This window comes from Polypterus senegalus, chromosome 8 (genome assembly GCF_016835505.1).
Source record: "Polypterus senegalus isolate Bchr_013 chromosome 8, ASM1683550v1, whole genome shotgun sequence".
NCBI lineage: Eukaryota > Metazoa > Chordata > Cladistia > Polypteriformes > Polypteridae > Polypterus > Polypterus senegalus.
In genome coordinates this window covers 162,827,460-162,854,879 of record NC_053161.1, presented here as the reverse complement: position 1 = coordinate 162,854,879, position 27,420 = coordinate 162,827,460, and the positions used below count along the sequence as shown (strand labels likewise).

The 27,420-nt window shown below is 40.5% G+C and overlaps 1 protein-coding gene across 1 annotated transcript in view; it reads right to left on the bottom strand.

The window, feature by feature from the left end:
* Positions 1-8,313: 8,313 nt before the first annotated feature.
* The window catches only part of LOC120534664 (zinc finger protein 850-like), an 86,303-nt gene continuing 67,196 nt past the window's right edge, over positions 8,314-27,420 (bottom strand). The window contains exons 7-8 of the mRNA XM_039762255.1: positions 22,737-23,102; positions 8,314-10,430 (exon numbers count right to left, since the gene is read on the bottom strand). Coding sequence (XP_039618189.1) covers positions 9,370-10,430; positions 22,737-23,102 — 1,427 coding nt within the window. The 3' untranslated portion in view covers positions 8,314-9,369. The remainder of the gene's footprint in view (positions 10,431-22,736; positions 23,103-27,420) is intronic.

The window sequence follows — 27,420 nt, the reverse complement described above, 5'->3', positions numbered from 1 at the left end:
AATGGCTTAAGATTAAGACTGATCTAACCTATGTACATGGGGAAGTCCATCAGTATAAGTCCTTCTCAAGCTATATCAGCTACAAGGGGACTATAAAAAAACAATGGTAGCGGTTCTAAAAATACCTTAACTTCGGGCCTAATTTGACCGCCACTCACCAAAGATGAAAGTTAAAATCAGTTATCCTGTCTGTTCCAGAGGAAGTGAGTGAGTGAGAAATCCGGACGAACCTCACTGATTGTTCATAACATAGTGACAGAACCTGGGCTGATAGTCCGAGAATGCCCATTCCGGCTTCCTGAAGCAAAAAGAGCAGAAGTGGAGCTGGAGATCAAGCGGATGCTGGAACTAAGTGTGATAGAGGAGAGTCATAGTCCCTGGTCCAGGCCTATTATCTTGGTCACAAAATCTGACAGGAGTTGAAGGTTTTGCAATGACTTCCGTCAGCTTAATCAAGTCTCCCATTTCATCGCATATCTGATGCTGCGAGTGGACAACCTCCTCGAGCAGCTAGGACAAGCCAAATTCCTGACCATACTCAGTATGACAACGGACTCTGCAAAGACTAAGCACCCCTAGTGGGCAGGGCCGGATTAAGGTGGGTGCTATTGATGCTGCAGAATTAGGCCCATTCCTGAAATAGGCACAGATGAAAACAGACGAGAATTTTCCGGAAGCTGAACAGTTTTCCTTTGCTATATTAACCTCAAAATAGTCCTTAGAATGGAATTTGGAGCCCGACTTTCGGACGCCTAGACATAGCGTTACTTATTATACAGTTACTATTGTTCTTTGCGCTGTGACGTAACTATAACGTTGTTGTGTTTTTTGTTAACCGAAGATTTCAAGTTAATGCTATCAATTTTACGTTAAACAGTTTACTTAGTAATTTAGCTACATTTTTTGCAATATCTTGGGGATTCTTTCCACTTTATTATTGTTCGGTAAGTGCCACGTAGTTAATTTTTCACCTTGAAAGTTAGTTGTACAGTAAAAATCGATGGCTATTTAAATGGTTATCTGTAAAGGTAAAAGTAAAATGTGGGCCCGGCATGGATGTTTAGAATTTTTAAAATCCTCGACAGGATTCTGGTCTATTATGAAATTTAAATCGTGGACAAATTTTTACCCTTAAGAGCCTGAACTGAGTCACTTTGACCCGATATCTCTACAAATTATATTTTTCTTACTCTGTTTCATAAGAGAATTGCGAAATTTTGTGTATTTCATTGTTAGGTTTTCTGCATTAAGTGCACTTTTCAGACAATTGCTATTGAATGTTGATGTTACATAGTTTGATGTAATCTCGAGTTGTTACGATACTACGTCGTTATTATTACTCATGTTCAATAAAGGCTGGCTGGTTGCGTCACAAGCAATTAAGGCTCCTTGGTCAGTCTGAGTGCGCATGTACGGTGAGTGCCAAATGCACATGCACCAATGCCGAGAAAAAATAGGCCTTTTCTGCGTTACAGCATCAGGCCCAATTTTGTCTTAAACCAGCCCTGCTAGTGGGCACTGGTAGTATTGTGTCCTTCCATTTGGGTTACATGGGGCACCCGCGGCTTTTTCCTGCGTCTGGTGGATAAAGTGTTCTGTCCTCATAACTCATATACTGCTGCTTACCTGGATGATGTAATCATCCATTCCAGCACTTGGAAGGAACACCTTCAACAGGTACAAGAAGTATTGCAGACATTGGGGAGGCGGTCTTCGAATTAAACTGAAGAAGTGTTTCTTTGGATAATTGAGACCAAATATTTAGGCAACATTGTGGGCCAGAGTATAGTACGACCACAGTGTTCTAAATTTGATGCCATATTGAAATGACCCTGTCTGAAAACCAAGAGGCAGGTCCATGCCTTTCTCAGATTAGCGGGCTACTATCGCTGGTTTGTATCTCGATTCTCAGAGAGCGGCACCTTTAACTAATCTAACAAAGAAGGGGAGTCTGAATCATGTGGTTTGTGATGCTAACACAGAAGCTGCATTTGGTTACTTGTAACAGGCCCTTGCGTCACCAACAATCTTGAAAGCTGCTAGCTTTTCTTTGCCTTTCATCTTCCAGGTGGAAGCTTCAGACACAGGTCTTAGAGCCATGCTGAATGAAAGCGTTGATAGTGTTGAACATCCCGTCATGTTCCTGAGTTGGAAACTGCTGAACTGGAAATCAGGTATGCGGCCATGGAGCGGGAGGCCTTGTCGATTAAATGGGTGATCACTCAGCTGAGGTACTACTTCTTGGGCCGCGAGTTCACCCTGGTAATGGACCATGCACCGTTGCAGTGGATGGCCTTACACAAGGAGTTGAACCTGCAAGTCACAAGGTGGTTTTTGGACCTGCAGCCATACAAGTTTTTGGTCATTTACTGTCGGCGTGCCCTGCAGGCCAATGCTGATGCCCTCTCTCGGATTCACAGCCTCTCGGTCAGGAACGCCCAGTGGGTCTGGGCTGACAGGGGGACAGTGTCACGCACATGCGCATGGGAGGCAGCTAGAAGGACCAAAAGAAGGTAATTCCACACCAGGCCAGAGGGTGGCAGAGTGCAATAACCCTTTCTCTTAAATCCCTGGAGACCAAACACAAATTCTGCCTAAGACCACTGACATCACTTCTGGTTTCCGGGCCTGCTGACGTCACTTGCAGTTCCGGGCCTGCTGACGTCACTTCCCTTGACCCGCCTTAATACTCAGCCAACTTCCTTCTGTGAATCAGTTCTGTTTTGGACTGAATCTGTACACTACTGTACTTCCAATTTTCACTTTTGCAGCCTTTATTCAAGTATACAGGTGGCTACCCCAAACCTTTTTTTACATATTAAGGCATATTATTTCACATTGCCATAGTTGGCAGGATGTTTACCTGTATCTATAAACCTGTATGTCTGTATATACAGTGCCTACTGATGTAACACCCCAACTTTGTGATTCAATCCTTCCCAAAACTCATCAGTGCCCACCTACTATGACTGCTGAGTTTAATCAGCGGAGAAGTGCTAATAAATGTCAAGTGCCTTTGGAGGTCTCTCTCTCATTTACACAGTCACACATACATCAGATTTCAGCAGGATGATGACCCAAAGCATACAGCCAGCACGACACTGGAGTGGGAAGAGTCTCAGATTGTTCTGGAGTGGTCCAGGCAAAGCCCAGACTTAAAACACCATAGAACATCTGTGGAGAGTCGTGAGGATAGCAGTTTACAGACACTTCCTATCCAATCTAACAGAGCTTGAGAGGATCCACCACAAAGAATGTGATAAACATATCCAGATGTCAAAAGCTTATAGAGATTTACCTCAGAAGACTCAATCCCGTAATTGCTGCCAAGTACTGTACTGAAGTAAGGGTCTGAATACTTAGGTGAATGAGAGATTTCAGTTTTTGACTTTTAGTAAATATGCAAACCTTTTAGAACACGTTTTCTGAAATGCTTTGCCTTTATGAGCATAAAGTGATGGGCAAAAGTTTGAAATAAATCTGTATAAAATTAAGTCTACCACCCAATGCAGTATGCAGAAAGGGAACGTGTCTGTATAACTTTCTGAATCCACTGCGTTTTTTCATTATGTCCTGCAACATTCTTGTAGATCTGTATATCTTTGTTGTTTCTTATCAAAGTTCAAAACTCTGGAATTGTAAGCCATGTTAATTAACAGACATGGCAGGTTCCACTGTGAAATGTATTTCTGTTTTAAATAAGAAAATCAGGGGATGTATATATATATATATATATATATATATATATATATACAGTATAGTAGCAGATGACTGGGGACCTTGCCCCAACAGGACACCTGACGACAGGAAGGACCAGGAGAGGGGCAATATCTCCCCCAGGGTTCAAGAGGGCAGTCCCCCAGATTGCATTGTGGCCACGGATTGAGAGCTTGGAAGCTCAACCTAGTTGGGGTCTGTGGCCACTGTGAGGGGGCGCCTGGATGACCCTGGAGCCCTGGACCCAGGGATGTGAGACGGAAGTGCTGCAGGAAGTTCATCAGGACACATCTGGAGCACATCTGGGGGCAACATAAAAGGGGCCACCTCATTCCATTCGAGACAGAGCTTGCGGAAGAGGAGTGGAGGTGGCAGGAAAGAGGATTGTAAGCATTACTGAGGTGCTTTGTGCTGTAAAAGAAGCAGGAAAATAAACGTGTGTGCTTTTGGACTTCTGTGTGTCCTGTGTCTGTCAGTGATCTGGGTTGATCTTCCACAATATACAGTATGTAATGCAATTTTCTCAGATTCACTTAATGAAGTTCAAAGTCACTTGGAGATAAAGCCAAGACAGTAAACAGCCATAGACAGGGTGCCAGTTCAACATCAGCCCCACTTATGTGCCCGCCTACACTCACGATGGCAATGTAGGAAGAAAACTGGAGTACCTGGAAGAAAAGCTAAGCAAACAGGGAGAATGTGCAAACTCCACAAAGACAATGCCAGCATTATAAACTTGAATGTTCCCAAGAAAAAAGTTCCAAAAATACGCACAAGAGGGAAAAAAACACCAAAACCTGACTCGTAATAAGAGAAAACACAGGATCTTTATAAATAAGGTGATTTATTTTTGCAAAAAAGAATAGTCTAAAGAAATGTAAGCCCTACAAAGCACACAAGGGAAAAAAAACGAATTGCGCAAAATGACAAGACAATCCAGGCGAACAATCCAAATTCACGAGGCAAAGTCATAAAACAGAACATAGGTTCAAAATACCCAGTATGCCTAAAAGCACAGAAAAAGCACAGTAATAACTCGACAAATTCCAAACACATTTGAATGAACTACAATGGACTGTGGGTGGCTCCTGCCTTTGTACAGCCTCTATTGTCGTGGGGACACCCATTTGGTCTGTTCTAGCCTGTGTGAGTGAGTCACTACAAAGAGTACTACAGGAGCGGTGGGTGGGCTGTGCAGGCACCACTTATAGTCACTGCTTAAAGAAGAAGTTTGGTAATTTTAAAGTTATTTCTTCACAAACATGATGTATATGAATTTGCCACATGATAGATAGATAGATAGATAGATAGATAGATAGATAGATAGATAGATAGATAAGATTAAATATAAAAACACACACAAACTGACAAAATGATTTGAACACACACAAGAATGAATAAAAAGAAATATAAAAATGGAGCTTTATGGAGCAGCATATTTCCATTTGTATTAATTGTCTTAACCAGTTGTAGTTTTTTAGCTTCTTTCTTGATGGTTGAATACTTTCTGTAGGTGTTGGGTCATTAGGGTCTATTAGGTAAGCCTGAAATAACAGCTGACTGAATGTCTGAGGGTTACGTTGATTTTTCAAGTGCAGATGTTAAACCCATGACTGAGGTTATTAAGGAGAGTGTTTTGTGAGTTGAATGCTATATACTGTAAGTGCCATGCATATCCTGCCCAGGAGGCGAAAATGGATGGACCAAGCAGGCATGTGTGCTGGGAGTAGTTTGTTCTCCCACTCAGCAGGTGTCAGTGCTCCTCAGATCTGAATCCAATTAGGATGCCCTTAAGGCATGCTGGTAATTGGAGTTCAGAAATGCAGCCCTGTCTGGGTCTTTGGGTGCCCCCAGAGGGCGTTGTCGTGGGGGTAGGGTGGATTTGGGAACAGCCCTAGCTTCTGCACGGAATGTGCATCCTACTGAAAACAGTTCCTGGGCTCAATTCAAAAGCTGACAGGCCTTGCCTTAAGGAACCAGAGGTGGGAAGTGGTGGGTGACACTCACTTGGAGGAAGGAGGGAGGGAGGGAGGAAGAAATTGATTATTTATTGTATTTGAGATTGATCTTTTGTCTAATAATTATTGGAAATGTGTTGTTGACAAATACATTCTTTTATTTGAACCTGGAATCATGTTGGGTGATACTGTGGTTGAGAATTGGGGGTCTGTGGCTCTCTGTTGTGGTTACAATACAAAAAACAATGATGATAACAAGTCTAACAGGAATATTCCTCTTATTTTTACAAGTCCATGTTTGTCTCCAAGCTGAGGTACAATGTGGCGTGTAACACATAAAGTATACTGTCAGCTGTTGATTTTTGTGTTTTACTTCAGACAGTTGTGTATGGAACTTTTACCAGAGTCACCAGACTTCAAAAGATTAAAAAGGCCATGCAAACAGTTCTCTAAGATAATAAAGTTAGAACATCAATATGCACAACATTTTGGAAAAAGGAAAACTGAATTTGTATGGGATTCCTGTCACAACCAGCTCTATACCTGTTGTTATTTATTTTTTTAAATAGTTGATTCACGTCACACTTTTTGCAGCAGTCCGTAATTACTTTATTTAACAATGGCTGGTCTTTTGTGCTTTATGGCCATCTTTTATTTCTACCTTCTGATCTGTTTCCATTATGTTATTTGATTCATGGGATTATAAATTCTACTGGTTTCTAATGCTTTGAAGAGCTTATAAATCATTTGGGGAAAGAGTACAGCTGGGAGAAAATATGGTAATTATTGAATATATTAAACTACGGAATAGTGATACTTGTGCGGTGAACTTTTTTTTTTCTTTTTGATTTTTTTGCTCACTTCCGCTTGCACTATAAAGTTTTCATCCTGCCTGCAGTAACAAAATGACGTCTCCCTTCCTGAAGTATTAAGGCAGGTTGTAGAAGATTCACAGAATTTCCGCTGGGATAAGTAAATGTCAGCCCAGCCCTGTGAAAGATCAGTAAAATACTTTGTAAGAAAAGGTTAACATACAGTCAAAAATACAATCCAAATATTTATTTATTATCTATTATTTTTGTGTTTATTGCAAATATCAGCTTAGTTTGTTCTTTTACAGTACTGCACTGTCAGTTTACTGCATGCAAACATTTAACCTATCAGAGCAATGACACTGCAGCCAATTTCTTCACATATCAACAGCAATTTACACTTACTGCCATATGACTGATTTTACTTTTTATTTTAATGAAGTTAAAATTGTGATTTTGAGAGCCTTTTCAGAGTTACTGGCACTTTGTTTTAGCTGCCTTTGGCAAACTAAACTTCTTGCTAACTCAGCCACAGCTTCCGGCATGTCCTGCTATCCTTTTGCCTGAAGTGTCGACAGAATCGGCCCGTTATAGAGAGCTGTACTTTAAAAGTAATTTCATTTTAAGCATCATGTGTTGGGAAAAATCTAAAAGTGTATGCCTCTATTTGGTATATTCCTCGTTATTTTAAGTACACAATGGGGGTCTGAAAATTGAAAGGACACCTTATGAGAAGGATTTACGAGTCATAGTGGACTCTAAGCTATCAACTTCCAGACAGTGTTGAGAATGTCAGGTTATATAGCGCCTTGATGTGTGGAGTACAAGTCACAGGAGGTTTTGCTCAACCTTTATAACACACTGGTGAGGCCTCATCTGGAGTCCTGTGTGTAGTTTTGGTCTCTGGGCTACAAAAAGGACATAGCAGCGCTAGAAAATGTCCAGAGAAGATCAACTAGGCTGATTCCAGGGAAGAGTTATAAGGAAAGAATAAAAGAGCTGAGCTTTTACAATTTAAGCAAATGGAGATTAAGAGAGACATGAATGAAATGTTTAAAATTATGAAAGGAATTAGTCCAGTGGATAGAGACGGTGACCTTAAAATTAGTTCAGCAAGAACCTGCAGACACAGCAGAAAACGTAAGGGTAAATTTCAATATAAACATTAAGATGTTTCTCTTTACACTGCAAACATTAGAAACATGGAATAAGCGATCAGTAGACAGTAGGACTTTAGAGACTTTCAAAACCTGACTTAATGTTATTTTAGAAGAATTCAGTGGATAGGACTGGCAAGCTTTGTTGGGCTGAATGGCCTGTTCTCGTTCAGATTGTTCTAATGTTCTGATAACCTATATGCCACATGTTGTAAATAATTAGATGTGTGTTCCATGAAATGGCAGATCTGTACAGTACTTCAGTCCAAATGTAAATACAGCCAAGAACTGGCTGACAGAAATGCTAGTGAAACAAATGTACGACCAAAAAAGTGAAGGGAAAATACGTCATATGGGTCATGTTGGCTAACCAGCTAGCAAAATGAGGAGCAAACATGAAAGTGCTATACATTAACTAATTAACAGATATGTTCATTCACATTCTGCCTTATTGGCATGATCAGCCAGCCAGAAAAACAAAGTGGTAACAAAGCACCACAACTTAAAAAGATATACAGTATCTATAATAGAGCAGAATGGTGGCACAATGGTATCTCATGGCGGCTCACAGTAAGGAGACCAGAGTTCGTGTCCCAAGTCCTCCCTGCATGGAGTCTGCATGTTCACCCCACGTTTGTGTGGGCTTCAAAATATTATTCAAACTTAAAATTGATCATCCAAAAATGATTTACTGATATTAATAATACAGGAAAAAAGATATTGTGATAACGTTTTTGGCCACATGACGCAGCCCTGATGGTGAGGCAATTTATGGGATGTTGCTATTTTTTTTTGGTGATTTAGTCTGCTGTGATGTTGAAGGTAGCAATGTCATTCCTGTGGTGAGCCACTACAGCATTATCTGCAGAGGTTTCATTAACAAATTTAACACTCCGCCATATCCTGGTATGGTGGGGTGTTCGATTTAGTTACTTTTTTCCTTTTAGAGTTTGGGTGACTTTCTGCTGATGTTCATATTGAATTTTCTATTTCTTGTCGATCCTCTTCCATCGGGTGCTGTCATTTCTCGTGGCTTTAAGAAGGACATTTGTCATTGCCTTCAACTTGATGAACTTCCGTTCTTTCCATTTTTAACTTCTCTAAAACTTCTCTCTTTGTTGTGTGCATACCATTATTTGAGAATCAGTTCCTTCTGGAAATTCTTTTCCGGAATGAATTCATTCCTACCTGGGTGTTTATATCCTAGTTGCTATTCTTTGTGGGTATTCTAATTACACTTTACTATTTGCTTTCTCTCTTTTTAATTATTCTAATTTGAGGTCTTCGGTTTACACCAGTTATTTAAGTTAGATGCAGGGATTACTTTTCTGGATTCCAATTCTGGGCAAAACCCTTTACTCAGAAATTCTGGATTTGTGGCATAAAAGTAACAGTGCATAATTACCTCTTTATTTTTAACAGACTACTATTGTAGTTAATTTCTTGCTCAAGTTGTGTTTGTTCAGTGCGGTGAGGCAGCAACACTCACCACCTCAGCTGTCACAACATTGGAGGCAGCCTCTTCATCTGAAGATGTTGCTCTATCACTGTATCATCACCTACTCTAATGTCGAGGCAGAGGAGGAGCATCTTTTTATTCTCAGCATGAATTACCTTTTTGTCTCCTTTAAACACTACAAGAGAAGCTTCACCTTGGTGAGACTTGATTTAGATGTTGGATAATAATGCCACTGATGTAGAAGGCACTCATCAAGTCTTAAACAGTTAGGAAGGTTGTATTTCACTCTTTCCTCCACTTAGGACTTCCTTTTTCTCTCTTGTGTGAACCATGGTGTGTCTCTTAAGACTATAAACATACGCAAAACATCTACCACATTCAGAACAGCAATATGGTTTCTCTCCAGTGTGAATTTTTTTGTGGCTCTTAAGATTGCTCATTGTCAAAAATTTTTTACCACATTCAGAACAGCAATAAGGCTTCTCTCCAATGTGAATTTTTTTGTGGCTCTGAAGACTGCTCTTTTGTGAAAACTCTTTGCCACATTCAGAGCAACAATACGGCTTCTCTCCCGTATGAATTCTTTTGTGCTTTTGAAGATGGCTACTTTCTGAAAAGCATTTACCACATTCTGAGCAGCAATAGGGCTTCTCTCCAGTATGAATTTTTCTGTGGCTCCGAAAGCCACTCCTATGTGAAAACTGTTTCCCACATTCAGAACAGCCAAATGGCTTCTCTCCAGTATGAGTTCTTTTGTGTCTCTGAAGCAGGCTCCTTCGCATAAAACATTTACCACATTCAGAACAGTGGTAGGGCTTCACTCCCAAGTGAATTTTTTTGTGGTTCTGAAGACTGCTCCTTTTTAAAAAATTCTTGCCACATTCGGAACAGCAATACTGTTTCTCTCCCATGTGAATTTTTTTGTGCCTCTGAAGATGGCTACTTTGTGAAAACTGTTTGCCACATTCAGAACAACAATATGGCTTTTCTCCTGTATGAATTTTTTTGTGGCTCTGTAGACTAGTGTTTTTTGAAAAGCCTTTGCCACATTCCAAACAGCAGTATGGCTTCTCTCCCGTGTGAATTCTTTTGTGGCTCTGAAGAGTACTCATGTAACGGAATTGTTTGCCACATTCAGAACAGCTATATGGCTTTTCTCCAGTGTGAATTCTAGTGTGTTTCTGAAGAGTACTCTTGTCGCAGAATTCTTTGCCACATTCCAGACAACAAAATGGCCTCTCTCCTGTGTGAATTTTTTCGTGGCTCTGAAGGTGGCTTATTTTCAAAAAAAGCTTGCCACATTGAGAACAGCAGTGAAGTTTCTCTCCTGTATGAAGTTTAAAAGGAAAAATAAAAGGTTATTTTCAATCTTCACATTACATCACAATAATAAATAAATGCCGCTTGAAACTATCAACAACCTTGTTGCATGTAGAAAAACACTCAAATTGCTCATTTTAAATTTTGATTTACAACTACTCATCAAATGAGCAAAATCATTGGAGCCAAGAAGTGAAAATAGTAAACTAAACAGATTGCATGTGATAGACCTAGTTGAAAAGTTACTGGTCACATTTTGCTAACTAAATTATAATACTGCATTATAATTTTGACATCATACCCTTAAAATATTTGAAATTTTATATTGTTCTTAATTTATTCAATTAGATGGGATTGGATCGAGGCCTTGTCGTGGCTGAAGGGCTTGCGCGGTCTAGTGATCCTCTGAGCTATGTTGTCGGGAGCTACATGCTCCTGGTAGGGCTTCCCAAGGCAAACAGGTCTGAGATTAAGATCCAGACTAACTTGATCATGAGACCCCATATGGTGTTAAACAAGGATTGGTGTTTCCCTTGTCCAGGAAAGGGTACCCGGGGCCCCACCCTGGAACCAGGCCTGGGGGAGGGGTTTGTTGGTGAGCACCTGGTGGCTGGACCTTCAACCACGGAGCCCAGCTGGGCTCAGCCCGGAGGAGCAACGTGGTTCCGCTTTCTTGTGGACCCACCACCTGCAAGAAAGGCCATAGGGGTTGGGTGCAATGCAATACGGGTGGTAGCCGAAGGCAGGAACTCTGGCGTTCTGACCCTCGGTTGCCGAAACTGGCTTATGGGACATGGAATGTTACCTCTCTGGCGGGGAAGGAGCCTGAACTGGTGCGAGAGGTTGAGAGGTACCGGCTAGATATAGTTGGGCTTAGGAACCATTCCTCTTGAGAGAGCCTGGACTTTGTTCCACTCTGGAGTTTCTGTGGGTGAGAGGCGTCGGGCGGGGGTGGGCTTGCTTATGGCCCCCCTGGCTCGAGGCCTGCACGTTGGGGTTCTCCCCATTGGACGAGAAGGTTGTTTCCCTACGTCTTCGAGTTGAGGAAAGGACTCCAACTGTTGTTTGCGCTTATGCGCTGAACAGCAGTTTGGAGTACCCAGCCTTCTTGGAGTCCCTGGAAGAGGCGCTCCAAGGCACAGCTCCTGGGGACTCTATTGCCCTGCTGGGAGACTTAAACGCTCACGTCGGCAACGACAGTGAAACCTGGAGAGGTGTGATTGGGAGGAATGGCCACCCTGATCTAAAATTGAGTGGTGTTCAGTTGTTGGACTTCTGTGCTGGCCATGGATTGTCCATAATGAACACCGTGTTCGAGCATAAGGGTGTCCATAAGTGCACTTGGCGCCAGGATGTCCAAGGTCGCAGCTCGATGATTGACTTTGCAATCGTGCCATCGGATCTGCGACCTAATGTCTTGGACACTCGGGTGAAAAGAGGGGCCGAGCTGGCAGAGGCAAAAACTCGGGCATGGGAGGAGTTTGAGGAAGCCATGGAATACGACTTTCAGTCGGCACCGAGAAGGTTCTGGCAAACCATCAGGCGCCTCAGGAGGGGAAAGCGGTGCTCCACTAATCCACTGCGTACAGCAAGGATGGGGCCCTGCTGACTTCAACTGCAGACATTATTGACCGGGCACAGGAATACTTCGAGGATCTTCTCAATCCCACCAGTATGTCTTCCTTTGAAGAAGCAGAGCTGGAGGACTCCAGGGTGAGCCCGTCCATAACAGGAGCCGAGGTCGCCGTGATAGTTAAAAATCTCCGAGGAGGCAGGACCCCTGGGGAGGACGGGGTTCACCATAGGTTCCTCAAGGCTCTGGATGTTGTGGGGCTGTTTTGGTTGACGCGTCTCTGCAACATCGCATGGACATCGGGGGCAGTGCCTCTGGATTGGCAAACCGGGGTGGTGGTCCCCCTTTTTAAGAAGGGTGACTGGAGGAAGTGCTCCAACTACTGGGGGATCACACTCCTCTGTCTCCCCGGTAAGGTCTATTCAGGTGTGCTGGAGGAGAGAGTTCAGTCGATTGTCAAATCTCAGATTCAAGACGAACAATGCAGATTCCGTCCCGGCCGTGGAACAATGGACCAGCTCTACACCCTGGCCAGGATCCTGAAGGGGGTATGGGAGTTTGCCCAACCAGTCCACTTGTGTTTTGTGGATTTCGAGAAGGCATTCGACCGTGTCCCTCAAAGCATCCTGTGGAGTGTGCTCCAAGAGTATGGGGTACAAAGCTCGTTGTTACGAGCCATTCAGTCCCTGTACAGGAGGAGCAGGAGCTTGGTCTGCATTGCTGGTAATAAGACAGACTTGTTTCCTGTTGAGGTTGGACTCCGCCAGGGCTGCCCTTTGTCACCGATTCTGTTCACAAGTTATATGGACAGAATATCTAGGCGCAGCCAAGGAGCAGAGGGGGTCTGGTCTGGTGACCTCAGGATCTCGTCTCTGCTATTTGCGGATGATGTGGTTCTGTTGGCTTCATCGGACAGTGACCTCCAGCTCTCACTATATTGGTTCGCAGCTGAGTGTGAAGCGGAGGGGATGAGAGTCAGCACCTCTAAATCCGAGGCTCTCAGCTGGAAAAGGGTGGAATGCTCTCTCCGGGTTGGGAACACATTACTGTCTCATGTGGAGGAGTCCATGTATCTTGGGGTCTTGTTCACGAGTAAGGGAAGAATGGAGCGGGAGGTTGACAGACGGATTGGTGCTGCATCCGCAGTAATGCGGGCTCTGCACCGGTCCGTCGTGGTGAAGAGAAAGCTGAGCCAAAAGGTGAGGCTGTTGATTTACCAGTCGATCTACGTTCCTACCCTCACCTATGGCCACGAGCTTAGGGTAGTGACCGAAAGCGCAAGATCGCGGATACAAGGGGCTGAAATGAGTTTTCTCCGCAGGGTGGCTGGACTTTCCCTTAAAGATAGGATGAGGAGTTCAGTTATCTGGGAGTAGAGTCGCTGCTCCTCCGCATTAAGAGGAGTCAGTTGAGGTGGTTCAGGCATTTGGTTAGGATGCCCCCTGGACGCCTTCTGGGGGGGTGTTCCAGGCATGCCCCAGTGGGAGAAGGCCATGGGACAGACCCAGGATAGGCTGGAGGGATTATATCTCCCGGGTGGCCTGGGAACACCTCGGGGTTCTCCCAGAGGAGCTGGAAGAGGTGGCCAGGGAGAGGGAGGTCTGGGCTTCCCTGCTTAGGCTGCTGCCCCCACAACCCGACCTCGGGTAAGCGGTGGATATTGGATGGATGGATAATTGGTAAAAAGTGATAACCTTCCATTTTCATTCTAAGAGACAATCCTAGAAAGTTAGTATTAAATTCCTATAAGTATTTGCTAAACTAGAATAATGTTAATTTTACAAAAACTACAGATCTTATAGAGGATAAAACAGAACCTTTTATGGAACATTCTTAAGACTCTGATATAATTCAGATGTAACAAAGAAATAAGCTCAGCTAGAAAGACAGATTGTTTACAAATGAAAAAGGTATACAGTGTCAAAGCATGCATGTCAGAGGGTCACCCATAGTGCCGCTAACTGTCTTATCATCTTCTTCCTCCACAATTCAGAAAACACACTCAGTGAAAGTAACTGACTCCACCCTCTTCTTGTTCCTGGACCATAAAAGCATGACTGTCCAGAAGGAGGCATCACTTCTTACCCCAAAAACCAGAGCAAAGGAGCTCCTCAATCACCTAATGATAGATGAAACAGTCATATTTGTTCTAGTCATGTTATTTTGGTGGCAACGATTTTGTTTCATTTTCACACCATTAAGCATTGGGTTTTGTCTGAACCTTTAAGTAAACGGGGATGACCAGGTTGGCACTCCAAAATGTGTTTTCTGTTGAGCCACTCATTCCCTTGGATGACCACAAGAGGCATATCATTTTCAGACTTTGCTACAATGTGTTTAAAATAAGATACAGTACAAAAGTCTTAGGCACTTGTGAAAAATGTCTTAAAGCGGAAATGCTTTCAAAGCTAATGCCAGTACAGTAAACAGAAAAAAATAACACCAAATTTATTGATTTCACTTAACACATTTTGCCTTGAAAACAGCAGCAATTCTCTTTGGTCCACTGTAGTACAGTTTCTGAAGGTACTCATCTGCTCAGCTATTCCAAGCCTCTTGGAGGACTTGCCACAGTTTCACTGCAGTCTTTGGCTGCTTACTGTATTATCTTCTGTCTTGGACAGTCATCCTAGACTGACTCGATAATATTGAGATTAGGCCTCTGTGGTCAGCCATAACCATCTGTTGTGGGATTCCCTTTTCCTCTTTTAGTTTTGGTACTGCATGATGGATAAGGATCTGCCTGTACTTCTCAGCAGTGGCAGGGAAATCAATTTTGATGAAATTATCAACCCTGTTTGTGGAAATGCATCCCAAAATCCACAGGGAACCTCCACTATGCTTCATCATTGCCTGCAAACATCCATAAACGTACCATCCCCCAGCTGTTCAGTGAATACAATTTCAAATTTTTCACTCCAGCCCATATGCCCCGGTTCATTTTCTAAATTGTAAAATAAAAACAGACCAAAGTAAAACACACATATTAAATATTACAAGTCATATTTAGCATACTGTAAAAGCTTAATTTTCCAACATTACACATGTGGCATACTTTAACCTTTACGGTAGCTGCATAATTTTGGAAACATCACATCTTTTCAGCTACAACATAACCTCACCAAATTGTACAACAGAGAATTTAGACTCTGGTGCTACTAGTTAGAACTATTCATCTTAAAGGATTAAGATATTGAATTACTAATTTAATACCATAATACTGCATCTACTAGGTCATGTGTTACATTGAATGGTAGTGATATGAGAATTTGAACCTGGACTGAATAATATTTACAGTAATCCTGCATTCCACTTCACAGTCATTTTGATTTGATTCAATACAATGTGGGATAAGGGTTTAATGTACAGTAAAATTCACTGGTAAGACCTAATCTGGAGTATTGTACTGTGGTGACCAAAATGCACACAAGAAAAACACAGTATCACTGGAAGCAATGCCAAGGGGAGCAACCAAGTGCATCCCATAACTTAAGGACATATCATACTCTGTCAGACTAAGACAACTTAACTTGTTTAGTTTTGAGCAGATTATCCTGTGTGGGGACCTAATCCAGATATTTAAAATCCTGAAAGGCATTGATAAAGAACATCTAGCAAGATTCTTTCAGCTTAAAGGTAAATCATGTACTTGAGGACATCAATGGAAATTAAGGGGAAGCGCATTTAAAATTGAAGCCAGGAAGAACTTCTTTAGAGACTCTGGAACAAACTACCAAGACATGAACTTCATGCAGAAACCTTTATAAGCTTTAAGAAGAATCGGGATGAGATATTAGGACAGCTTAACTGTTAGCTAAACAGGCATAATGGACAGAGTGATCACCTCAAATTTCTAATATCCCTTAAGATTCTAAAAGGATAGAAAATTTAACATAGCATGTCCATGTAACTTTCATGAAGTTTTAAAAAAATCTTTTTTTTCCTGTGTTGTGTCCCATTAAATTTAGGGAAAGCATTGCGTCATATCATTAATTACCAGGAGACCACGGTTAATAAGCAATCAGTTACTCACCAAACTACAGCAGAACTAGCTGAGTGTTACTTTGACTTAATCCTAAACACCTTTATTTGTTCACTACAACAGCACTCAGATACAGTATGAGGATCATCCCTGGCTGTTCCACTGACAGACTAAAGAGATCGTTCCTCCCCCACACTATGCGACTCTTCAATTCCACCCGGGGGAGTAAATGCGAACATTAATTTTATTTTAATTCTTTTCATTTTTATTACTATTTAATTTAATATTGTTTCTTTGTATCAGTATACTGCTGCTGGATTATGTGAATTTCCCCTTGGGATTAATAAAGTATCTATCTATCTATCTATCTATCTATCTACTCCGTACTGCTGTAGTCTGCTCTTGATATGGTGCTAGTATGATACTATCTCACGTACACAGCCACTGACCTTCAGAATCCGACAACTGTGCTCAAAAAATATTTGAAAACAACAAAAACATTTTAAGAAAAATTCTCACACAAAGGACTTTGCAAAAAGTAAAGGAAAGAACTACAATCACAAAGAAAATAAATTAATAAAAAATAAGTGGGCAATAAAAAACGAAAATGGAAAACGGAATTAAGACTTAAATTACAGGTACTGATACTCAGATTTTAAGTTTCTAGTAATTATAATATTTACCATTCATTTGTATGCTTTATATTTTTTTTTTTACTAAATTATATATTAATACTTACTTCTGGAAAACTCTCTTTGCAATTTAAGACAGGGTCCTCCACCACTGAATGAGGGCAGTGGCTATTCAATTCAGAAGCACAGAATTATTCCAGTTTATATTGTATGCTGTTTTTCGGTAGTATTAATATTTTAGTAACAAATACATGCATTTTGTATATTTTAAGCATATGAATGGATAACAAACATCTGGATTATGCAACACAAGTTACATGAGAATTTTCTTTCTTTTCTCAATGGAGATTTTTCCACATCATTTGCCATTGTTCAACAATGGTCACTATTTCGTCCCATTCAGTTAAAATCTTTGTCATGTACTCTCTCCACGAAAACAGGAATACATTTTTTTTCTTGCCCACCATTACAAACTAGAGTAACATTTTAATTTAGGTACCACAAAAATGCATCCATTACTCATTTACTCTTCTGTAAAACGACCTTAACAAAGGCTTCTTTAAGTCTTCATAATACTTACAAAATATCAGTAGGTTGTTAATTCAGGGCTATGCAGTGTGGTATATTGACGTGACAGTAAAATGACGTGTTAACATGAAGGGTTTACAGGCCTTATACTAAATATGTAATATCAAGAGAAATGTGTCTCAGCTAAGCCACCACAGACCACTCCAAAGTGAAGTGCTGTTAGTCGGTCACATTGCAGAGATGAAAAAATACTTTACTGATGCTTTATAAGTGTTATGAAGACACAGAGAAGTGTTTGTTAACGTCTTGTTACATAGTAGTAAATGAGAAATAGGCACACTTTTGCAGTACCTAAACTAAACCGTTACACAAATGACATGAGATAAAATATAACAAAATGTTTTTGCATGAAGTATTCTTTTAAGAATGAGAGATTCAACATTAGCAAACGAGAAGAGAGAACAGAAAAAAATCTGGGTCTCATGCCGCGTTTGCTTGATGACATGAATTAGTTTGAAGTTGTACTTTTATCGGTTCAAGAGAGGTGAACATCTGCTATGAAATCACATTTAGCGTATTGACATCTAACAGACATTCCAATATTCACAACTAATGATTAAAGTATTTGTAGTCTGCTAAAAATACATATTAGTCTGAATTTTCCATTTCATTATGACATTTATTTTTGGTCATACCGTCTACTCCCACTTCCACACTCACAGAATGCATTCCCACACTGAGGCTTTCAGTCTAAGTTATACTTACCACATGAAGACTGCTCCACAAAGTGCCCACAAAGTGGGCAACCAAAACACATCTATTGTATACTTCTTGTGGCCCGTTTGATCAGCGCATCAATATTCTCACTGTCAATAAGTGACAAAGTCTGGTCAATGTCGCATAGCTAACAATGTCACAGCAGAGGACGAGAGACTCTGCTATTACGGACTTTAAGAAGAAGAAAAGGGGAAGGTGGTGAGTCAGACCCATTGACCAAAAGCAGTGAAGGAAGGGAAGAGTATAATATTCTCATGATTGGAGGATCTACAAGATAAGCTGATGCATTTCAGATGTTTTTGCATGTCTTTATTGCACTTTGATGGTCTGTTAAATCATATTCAGCCCTTCGTTCATCATTCTGACACCCACGTAACCAGCCTCACAATTTTGAATACTCAGCCTCCACATCCACTGCACTGCATAGATAGAAAATTTGCATCTCCAAATCTGATGTCATTTTTGTTGCCTCCCAGTGCAGATGCATCAATTATAAACTAGACTTTAGAGAGAGTAATCAACCAAACTGAGCCCAAAAAGCAGTCAACACAGCCCAAAGAATTTTGTTAAGAACTACTACATGTCTAGTAAACAGCTCTAATAAACAGTAGTGAGTTTTCAGAGAGTACACAAATTAAAACTATGAGTAATGAAAGTCTTCATTAAATTAAAACTTAAATAATATATTGTACTCAGGGTTCGCCCCTGCTCGCTTCGCTTGGATGCCACCAATATTATAAACCAACAGTTAAAAAAGGTGACCGCTAATTAAGATTGGGTCACAAGATAATGGTGCAGCAGATGGGCAGACACTACTCATGTCCATTAGGCAATTATTTATACTTAGCAAGCACAGGAAAATATTGATAGTATTTACAAGCCAGAGGTTTAAGAATGTGACAGGTAACTAAAAGGTGGTCTGATGGCAACATGTCTCTTAGGCTAAGATAATGGTGGCATATAATAGATTACACATGGCAGTTGTACCCATTAGAAAATTATCAATGCCCATTAAGAATTAGAAATTATTGGTGATGTAAGCAGGCACAGAGGAATGTAGAGGTTTGGGTACCAGGAATCAGATCATGATGAAAAACATGCAGAGTGAGGGAACCTTGTAAGAATATACAAAGCGAGTTATTCTACTGATAAGAAAGTATCTATACTAATATAAGGCAAAGCCCTCTCTGACTCACTGACTCATCACTAATTCTCCAACTTCCCGTGTAGGTAAAAGGCTGAAATTTGGCAGGCTCATTCCTTACAGCTTACTTACAAAAGTTGGGCTGGTTTCATTTCGAAATTCTACTCATAATGGTCAACTGGAACCTAATTTTTCATCCATATACTATAATAGACTACTCCTCGATGGCCGTGGGAGGCGGAGTTACGCCTCCCACGTAATTTATTACCTGCCCATATAAGGCCGTCTGTCAACGGCAATCCAATAGAAACACTGCCACTAAATATACACGGGTGAAGGACTGTGCTTATGCAGACGAAGATGAGATGGTCAGGGTGTTGTTTGGCACAAACTCAGCGAAACTGCGAGAGAAACTTTTAAGTACCGGGTCTTAGCTAACATTACATACAGCCGTGGACATCGCACGAGATGGCACCAGCACAGCTGGGAACCTTCGATGCATGTACACCGAGCGGCTCACGTGAACTGACGCAGTGCACAGACAAAAAGCAACAGTTCCAAAGAGCGCTGAACAAAAACGGAATTACACAATTGAGAAGGCAGCAAAAAAATATGAAGCGTCTGACACATACAACCATATTCATAAGTGCAGCTACTGTGGAATCAAAGCACACGGTGGAAAAAGTCAATGTCCCGATAAATGAAGACAGTGTAAAAAAACCCGTGCATGCAGTGTGTCACGTCTCAAATAAAGAGGAAGACGAGCTGTTTATTGATGCAGTAAGAAACGAATCGATGAATGAAACCTGTCATCTTTACAACGATTGACAAACACAGAATGTAACTGGAACACAACACATCCTACAAATACGACCCTGATTGAAAGAAATAATGATAATCAAATCCTTGATGACAGCAACACTCATAACACTCACAAAACAATTATTGTATATTGACAATCATGTTACGTTATTTTTAAAATGTTTCCTTTTCTTTTTCATAATTTCTTTAACACACTACTTCTCCGCTGCGAAGCGCAGGTATATATATATACCCCGATCTACATACTCTCAAAAAGACAAACCACACGCCGTGGCGCAATGGAAGAGGCTTTGCCTCTTGCGCCGACATCCGAGGTTCGATTCCTGAGAGTGGGTGCACTGAGTATGTATGCCTGATGACCCCAAAATTAGGGCGAAACACGTGTTGCGTACTCTTTGCATTATTTCACAGTAAAACTATTTCAATATATTATATATATATATATATATATATATATATATATATATATATATATATATATATATATATATATATATATATATATATATATATATATATATATATATATATATATATATATATATATATATATATATACACACACACATACACAGTGGGATGCAAAAGTTTGGGCAACCTTGTTAATAGTCATTATTTTCCTGTATAAATCGTTGGTTGTTACGATAAAAAATGTCAGTTAAATATATCATATAGGAGACACACACAGTGATATTTGAGAAGTGAAATGAAGTTTATTGGATTTACAGAAAGTGCAATAATTGTTCAAACAAAATCAGGTAGGAACTCAAATTGGCTTGGTAAGCTCAGTGACCCCTGACCTACATACACAGGCGAATCCTATAATGAGAAAGAGTATTTAAGGGAGTCAATTGTAAGTTTCCCTCCTCCTTTAATTTTCTCTGAAGAGAAGCAACATGGGGGTCACAAAACATCTCTCAAATGACCTGAAGACAAAGATTGTTCACCATCATGGTTTAGGGGAAGGATACAGAAAGCTGTCCCAGAGATTTAAGCTGTCTGTTTCCACAGTTAGGAACATATTGAGGAAATGGAAGACCACAGGCTCAGTTAAAGTTAAGGCTCGAAGTGGCAGACCAAGAAAGATTTCAGATAGACAGAAGCGACAAATGGCGAGAAAAGTCAGAGTCAACCCACAGACCAGCTCCAAAGACCTACAACATCATCTTGCAGCAGATGGAGTCACTGTGCATCGTTCAACCATTCGGCGCACTTTACACAAGGAGATGCTGTATGCGAAAGTGATGAAGAGGAAGCCTTTTCTCCGCCCACAGCACAAACAGAGCCGTTTGAGGTCTGCTCAAGCACATTTGGACAAGCCAGCTTCATTTTGGAATAAGGTGCTGTGGACTGATGAAACTAAAATTGAGTTATTTGGGCACAACAAGGGGCATAATGCATGGAGGAAAAAGAACACAGTATTCCAAGAAAAACACCTGCTACCTACAGTAAAATATGGTGGTGGTTCCATCATGCTGTGGGGCTGTGTGGCCAGTGTAGGGACTGGGAATCTTGTCAAAGTTGAGGGACGCATGGATTCCACTCAGTATCAGCAGATTCTGGAGACCAATGTCCAGGAATCAGTGACAAAGCTGAAGCTGCGCCGGGGCTGGATCTTTCAACAAGACAATGACCCGAAACACTGCTCAAAATCCACTAAGGCATTCATGCAGAGGAACAAGTACAACGTTCTGGAATGGCCATCTCAGTCCCCAGACCTGAATATAACTGAAAATCTGTGGTGTGAGTTAAAGAGAGCTGTCCATGCTCGGATGCCATCAAACCTGAATGAACTAGAGATGTTTTGTAAAGAGGAATGGTCCAAAATACCTTCAACCACAATCCAGACTCTCATTGGAACCTACAGGAAGCGTTTAGAGGCTGTAATTTCTACAAAAGGCGGATCTACTAAATATTGATTTCATTTCTTTTTTGTGGTGCCCAAATGTATGCACCTGCCTGATTTTGTTTGAACAATTATTGCACACTTTCTGTAAATCCAATAAACTTCATTTCACTTCTCAAATATCATATGTGTGTGTCTCCTATATGATATATTTAACTGACATTTTTTATCGTAACAACCAACGATTTATACTGGAAATTAATGACTGTTAACAAGGTTGCCCAAACTTTTGCATCCCACTGTATCTAGGACAATCCTCACATACTTCTCTGTTACTCCATTCTCTCTCTCGTGCATCTCCAGACTTCTTGACGTGGTACTCTATTAATAAACATCACATGCAATCCTTTCCATTTTTCTTGATGCTTCTCTGTGTGGTGTCTCAGGTGAAAAAACTGCATCAGTTGCTCCGCTCTCTGGCATAAAAATCAAACTGCTCCTCCCCTATGGTGGTCTCTTTCTTAACCCTTCTCACTATAACCCTTTCCCAAATTTTCATTGTGTGCAACATCAGTTTTATCCCCTACAGTTTCCACAATCCTGAATATCGTCCGTACAATCACAGGATTCCTTCACTCCTCTGGTATTCCCTCCTGTACATAGATCTTCTGTATTAGATACAACAACACTGCTCCTTCTTCTCCTAAACTCTTCCACATCTCTGCTGCCATTTCATCTGATCATGTTGCTATTTTTCACACGAAATCTTTGCAGTTACCTTAATAAATACAAACAAGCTCTTGTACTGCTTAGAATCAACTTATAAAATGTCTATTATTTAGGTAAGTTAGTGAAACAAAACATTTTCACTCTTTTTATTATAAAATATTAAAAGTCACTGCATTTTTAATTTTCACTTAAAAAACAAAACAAAAAAAAACATGAGACCTCCCATTCAGACCCATACACCATGGCCCTAAAACAAACATGTATTTTATTTTACACTTACCTTCTCCAGTCTGATTTGAAGGATGTGGCTGATCTTCCTGAGTTCTAACAGATGACATTTCTTCACTTCTAACTGTGTTAGACTGCAATGATTCAGACTTCACCATGAGGTTGACATACTCTTCACTTTTGTGTTTGTGTGTCTCAATGCTGACAGATGTCTCCTCAGCCTCCTCCTTAATGTTTACAGTCACCATTTTATAATCTTCCTCCTTAATGCAGACACTCTCCTCTTTAGGGTGGACAGGCTGCCATTCACAGTCCTCCTCCTTAACAGTTACAGTTATTACCTCCATGTTATTTATGTCGGCCTCACAAGTTTCCTCTTTCACGTCCATCCTGGTGTTTGGTAGCTGCTTCTTTCTTACTGCTGGGAAAAAAAAGGATTTAATGCCACCAAAACTTCTTAATTAAGATCTAAAAACATTTGAATTTCTTTTTACTGCACCCTCTCAGTTAACACTAGAGCCACCATGCACTTCTTCAGTTGTATAATAACCAAAGCTATGCCAAGCTGTGTCTGAAATATTGTCTTCTCACTAATGGCCCATCAGCTTGAATGCTAAAATAAACATCCCTACTGCCCTAACCACCCAACAACCCTGTGCCATAGTTTGAGACACAGATATTGCTAGGCTTTATTTCTGTTAATCAGTTTCAAGCCACATTGTTTTCCTGTCTGTTTAACAAATATGCATCTTCACGTGTACTAATTATGTAATTAGCAAATTGAAAAGGTTGCATTTGTTTCTTCCTGTGAACTCATCACCTGTGTCTGCACTCATTAAGGAAAGAGTGCTATACAAAAATAAACTGAATTAAATATATATTCACTTAAAATGTTAGTTTTCATTTGAAGAAAACAGAACTTCCCAGGTTCACATCGCTGCTGGAAAATATAAAAAATATTTATTATTACAGAGTTAAGCAGCATAATTCAATCAGATGGTCACATTAAACATGATGTTTTTAAATACATCACAGCCATAACTACAGTACAAATTTCACAGAATAGATATGTAAACAGAAGGCAGCACGATCGGCTGATCATAAAAGTGTTCACATCAGCAACCCTCACCAGTATTTGGAGTCAACTATGAGCAAACAAAAAAGTGGCCCCCTTTTTGTGTGTGTGCTTCCCTCACATCTGGATCTGCACTTTATCAGTGGCTGCCACCTATACCAGCTCTCATGTTGCCTCTCACAGTGGGCTGGCAGCCTGTTTACATAATGGTACAGACTAGGTAAATAACTAATTGCCATTGAAAGTGATGTCTGTGAATGGCCTCAACAAGCCTTATCACCACAACATAGTTGCAGTTTACATTCACTTGCTAATCAAGTGGTATCTTTCTCCAAATAGGAAGTGTTAGTATATATTTAGTATATAATTTAGAATATATTTATTTACAGAACAGCTATCCATAAATTGACAGCAAACTTCCCACATGCACTTCAGAAGAAGTCATCCACCTGAAGCTATGCATGTTCAGGCCCAGCCAGTACTTGGTTGGCAGACCATCTAGGCAAAGCTTGGGTTGTCGCTGGAAGAGATGTTGCATATCCTGTGGTCTGAAGTGGATCCCAATGTCCCAGTGCAGTGATGGGGACACTCTACCGTAAAAACAGCACCGTCCTTCGGATGAGATGTAAAATCAAAGTCCTGACTCTCTGTGGTCATAAAAGATCCCTGGGCATAATTCGTAAAGAGATGGGTGTACCCTGATGTCCAGTCTAAAATGCCCATCAGAGCCTAGTCATTCTGGCCCCTCATTATCCGCTTTCTCTAACTGGTGCTCTCTCTCACCATTCACCACCTAACAGCTCATATGTGATGTGTGTACTGACACGAAAATGGCTGCTGTTGTGTCATCCAGGTGGATGTTACACATTAGTGGTTGCTGCAGTGGCTCCTCACTTAATGAAGTGCTTTGAGTAGTGACAAAAGTGCTATATAAAGAATTATTATTATTGGGTTTCCTTGACTTGTACCAAATAGAGTACTGAAACTTAGTGAAAAAACTGTTCACTGCTTGTTTAATGGAGAGTTGGACACCAACCCTCTAACCATCTTTATATAGGGAACAGTAAACGGAAAGAAGAAATAAATGTAGAAGTCAAAAAATGTCACCAGCACATTTGTTTGACATACAGTACACATTGGATCTTTTGTGAAAAATCATTTTCTAAATTATACCTTACACCAACCTTTCTGTTCCTGAAGAAATACTGGCCAGTTTTGATGAAACTATGTGGAGTATTTCTAGTTTCCATCAACAAATTTGCAGGAATTCATTCCTAGGTGATGAGATGGGGGTCTTTCATTTAGAATTCCAGATACTAAATGGAACACACCAGTTCGAAAAATACCGTGCCCTCCATAATACTTGGGAGAAACACAAATTTTTCTTCATTCCTCTGCTCAACAGTTTAAAATTACAAATCAAACAATTCAGACATGACTAAAGTACATATTGCAGACTTTAATGGAAGGGTATTTGAACAAATTTCCATCACACTATGTAGAAATTACACTTTTTATACTGGGACCTTCCATTTCAGGGCACCGTAATGTTAGGGTCACAGCAATGGCAGGTCTATTAAAGCTGTTGACATATTTAGAACTTTGTTGCATATCCCTTGTATGCAATGACTGCTTGCTCAGGTACTGAGGATCTTCTCTGAAGATGCTCTGGCAAACCTCTATGGCAGCCATCTTCAGCTGCTGCTTCTTTCTGGGGCTTATCCCTTTAAGTTTTCTCCTCAGGATATGGATTTAAATTGGGCGATGGCTTGGACATTCAAGAATGTTCTATTTTTTTAGCTTTGACAAAATCCAGTGTGGCCTCAGCAGTATGTTTTGGATCATTGTCTTGTTGTAGGATGAAATATAATCCAATGAGTTTGGAGGCATTTACTGGAACTTGAGCAGATCAGATGTTTCTACATGCCTCAGAATTCATTGTGCCACTGCCATCAGCAGTTCCATCATCAATGAAGAGAAGTGTGCCAGGACCTGTGGCAGTCCTACATGCCCAAGCCATAACATCCCCACCAGCAAGTTTAACAGATGAGGTGGTCGGCTTTGGATCTTGGGCAGTTCCTTTTCATCTCCACACTTTTCTCTTGCCATCACACTAACACAGGTTCATCTTTGTCTCGTCTGTACACAGGACCTTTTTCCAGAATTCTGCAGGCTCTTTTAACTCCTTTTTCATAACCTGATATCTGGCCATTCTGTTTTTGTGGTGTTCAACTTGCAGTGTCTTTCTGTTCATAAAGTCTTCTGCTGATAGTCGTCTCTGACACACACACAAACACATCAGCCCCCTGAAGACTGTTTCTGATCTGTTGGACAAGCGTTGGGGGCTTTTTCAATACCAAAGTGAGGAATCTTCTGTCATCAACAGTGAAGGTTGTCCTTGGCTTACCAGACCTTATGTGATTACTGAGCCCACCAGTGTGTTCTTTCTTCTTCATGATACTCCAGACTGTTGATTTAGGTCATCCTAAGGTCTAATGGTTTCATTCTTGATTTTCACCCTCATAATGGTTTCTTTGACGTTCATTGGCACAGCTCTTGTTGAACAATGGCAACTACAGACTACAATGGGTGGAGGTATCTTATGAAGTATAAGTTAACACACCTGAGCATTCAAAAACACCTGTCCAAACATTACGGTACCCTGAAGTGGGGGGACAATGTAGAAAAAGTTATTTCTACATGGTGGGACTGAACTATACACAACTACCCTTAAATGAAAATCTGCCATGTGCACTTTAATCCTGTCTGAATTGTTTAAATTGTAGTTTTATATTGTGGAGCAGAGGGATAAATCAAGGAAAAATGTGTCTCTGCCCCAAACATTATGAAGGGCACTGTGCATTCCTCTTTAATTTGTCCATAGTGTACTAAATCTGAACATCATTTGCATGTATCTCTTTGATAACTGTCAAAAATGTGTTCAGGACACGTAGTAAAATATCCAGTGTTACATTGGCACATCCAGTTTTACTGTGTTAAATCTGAAATGTGAACACTTATCATCATGAAGTAATCACTCAGGGTCCTAAACCTCCCTTCTCCATTTTATGTCCTAAAATTTAAATAGGACAGACAGTTGAGAGATGAAGGATTAAGAGATCTAAACTACAATTGAAATTATACGGTCAAACACTATCAGAAAAAAAAATTATTTTAATTAATGTAAATGTACAGTAAATTAACTTGGACACATCATGTAAATAAATTATTGATAATTATAAAAAGTATACTTAGATATTTAGGACTGACATTTGAATATAAACAGTTAATAAAGTTTTTTGTAGGTTTAAACACATTTTTTTCTTATCATAACTTTGCAGCTTTTGGATCAGCTTAAGTCTCTACATTAATACATTTGGCTGTTATTCAAGCACAAGATTTACGATTACACTATGGTGCTGTTAAATATCCACTTATTTCAGCTCTACTTGTTGAAATTGAACAACCGTAATCAAAGCTTTGTTGATTAAAAGGTGCTTTAAATATGCTGGATTAACATGCACCATCCAGTTATTAGTTCATGAAGAGGTTGGTGGGATCATCATGAGTTTTCGGAGGGCCCTGCACATGCTGTATTTATGTGTTTAGAATGCGTGTCAGAGAACACTCTCACAGTCTCTGCTCAGGTATGTAATTACTC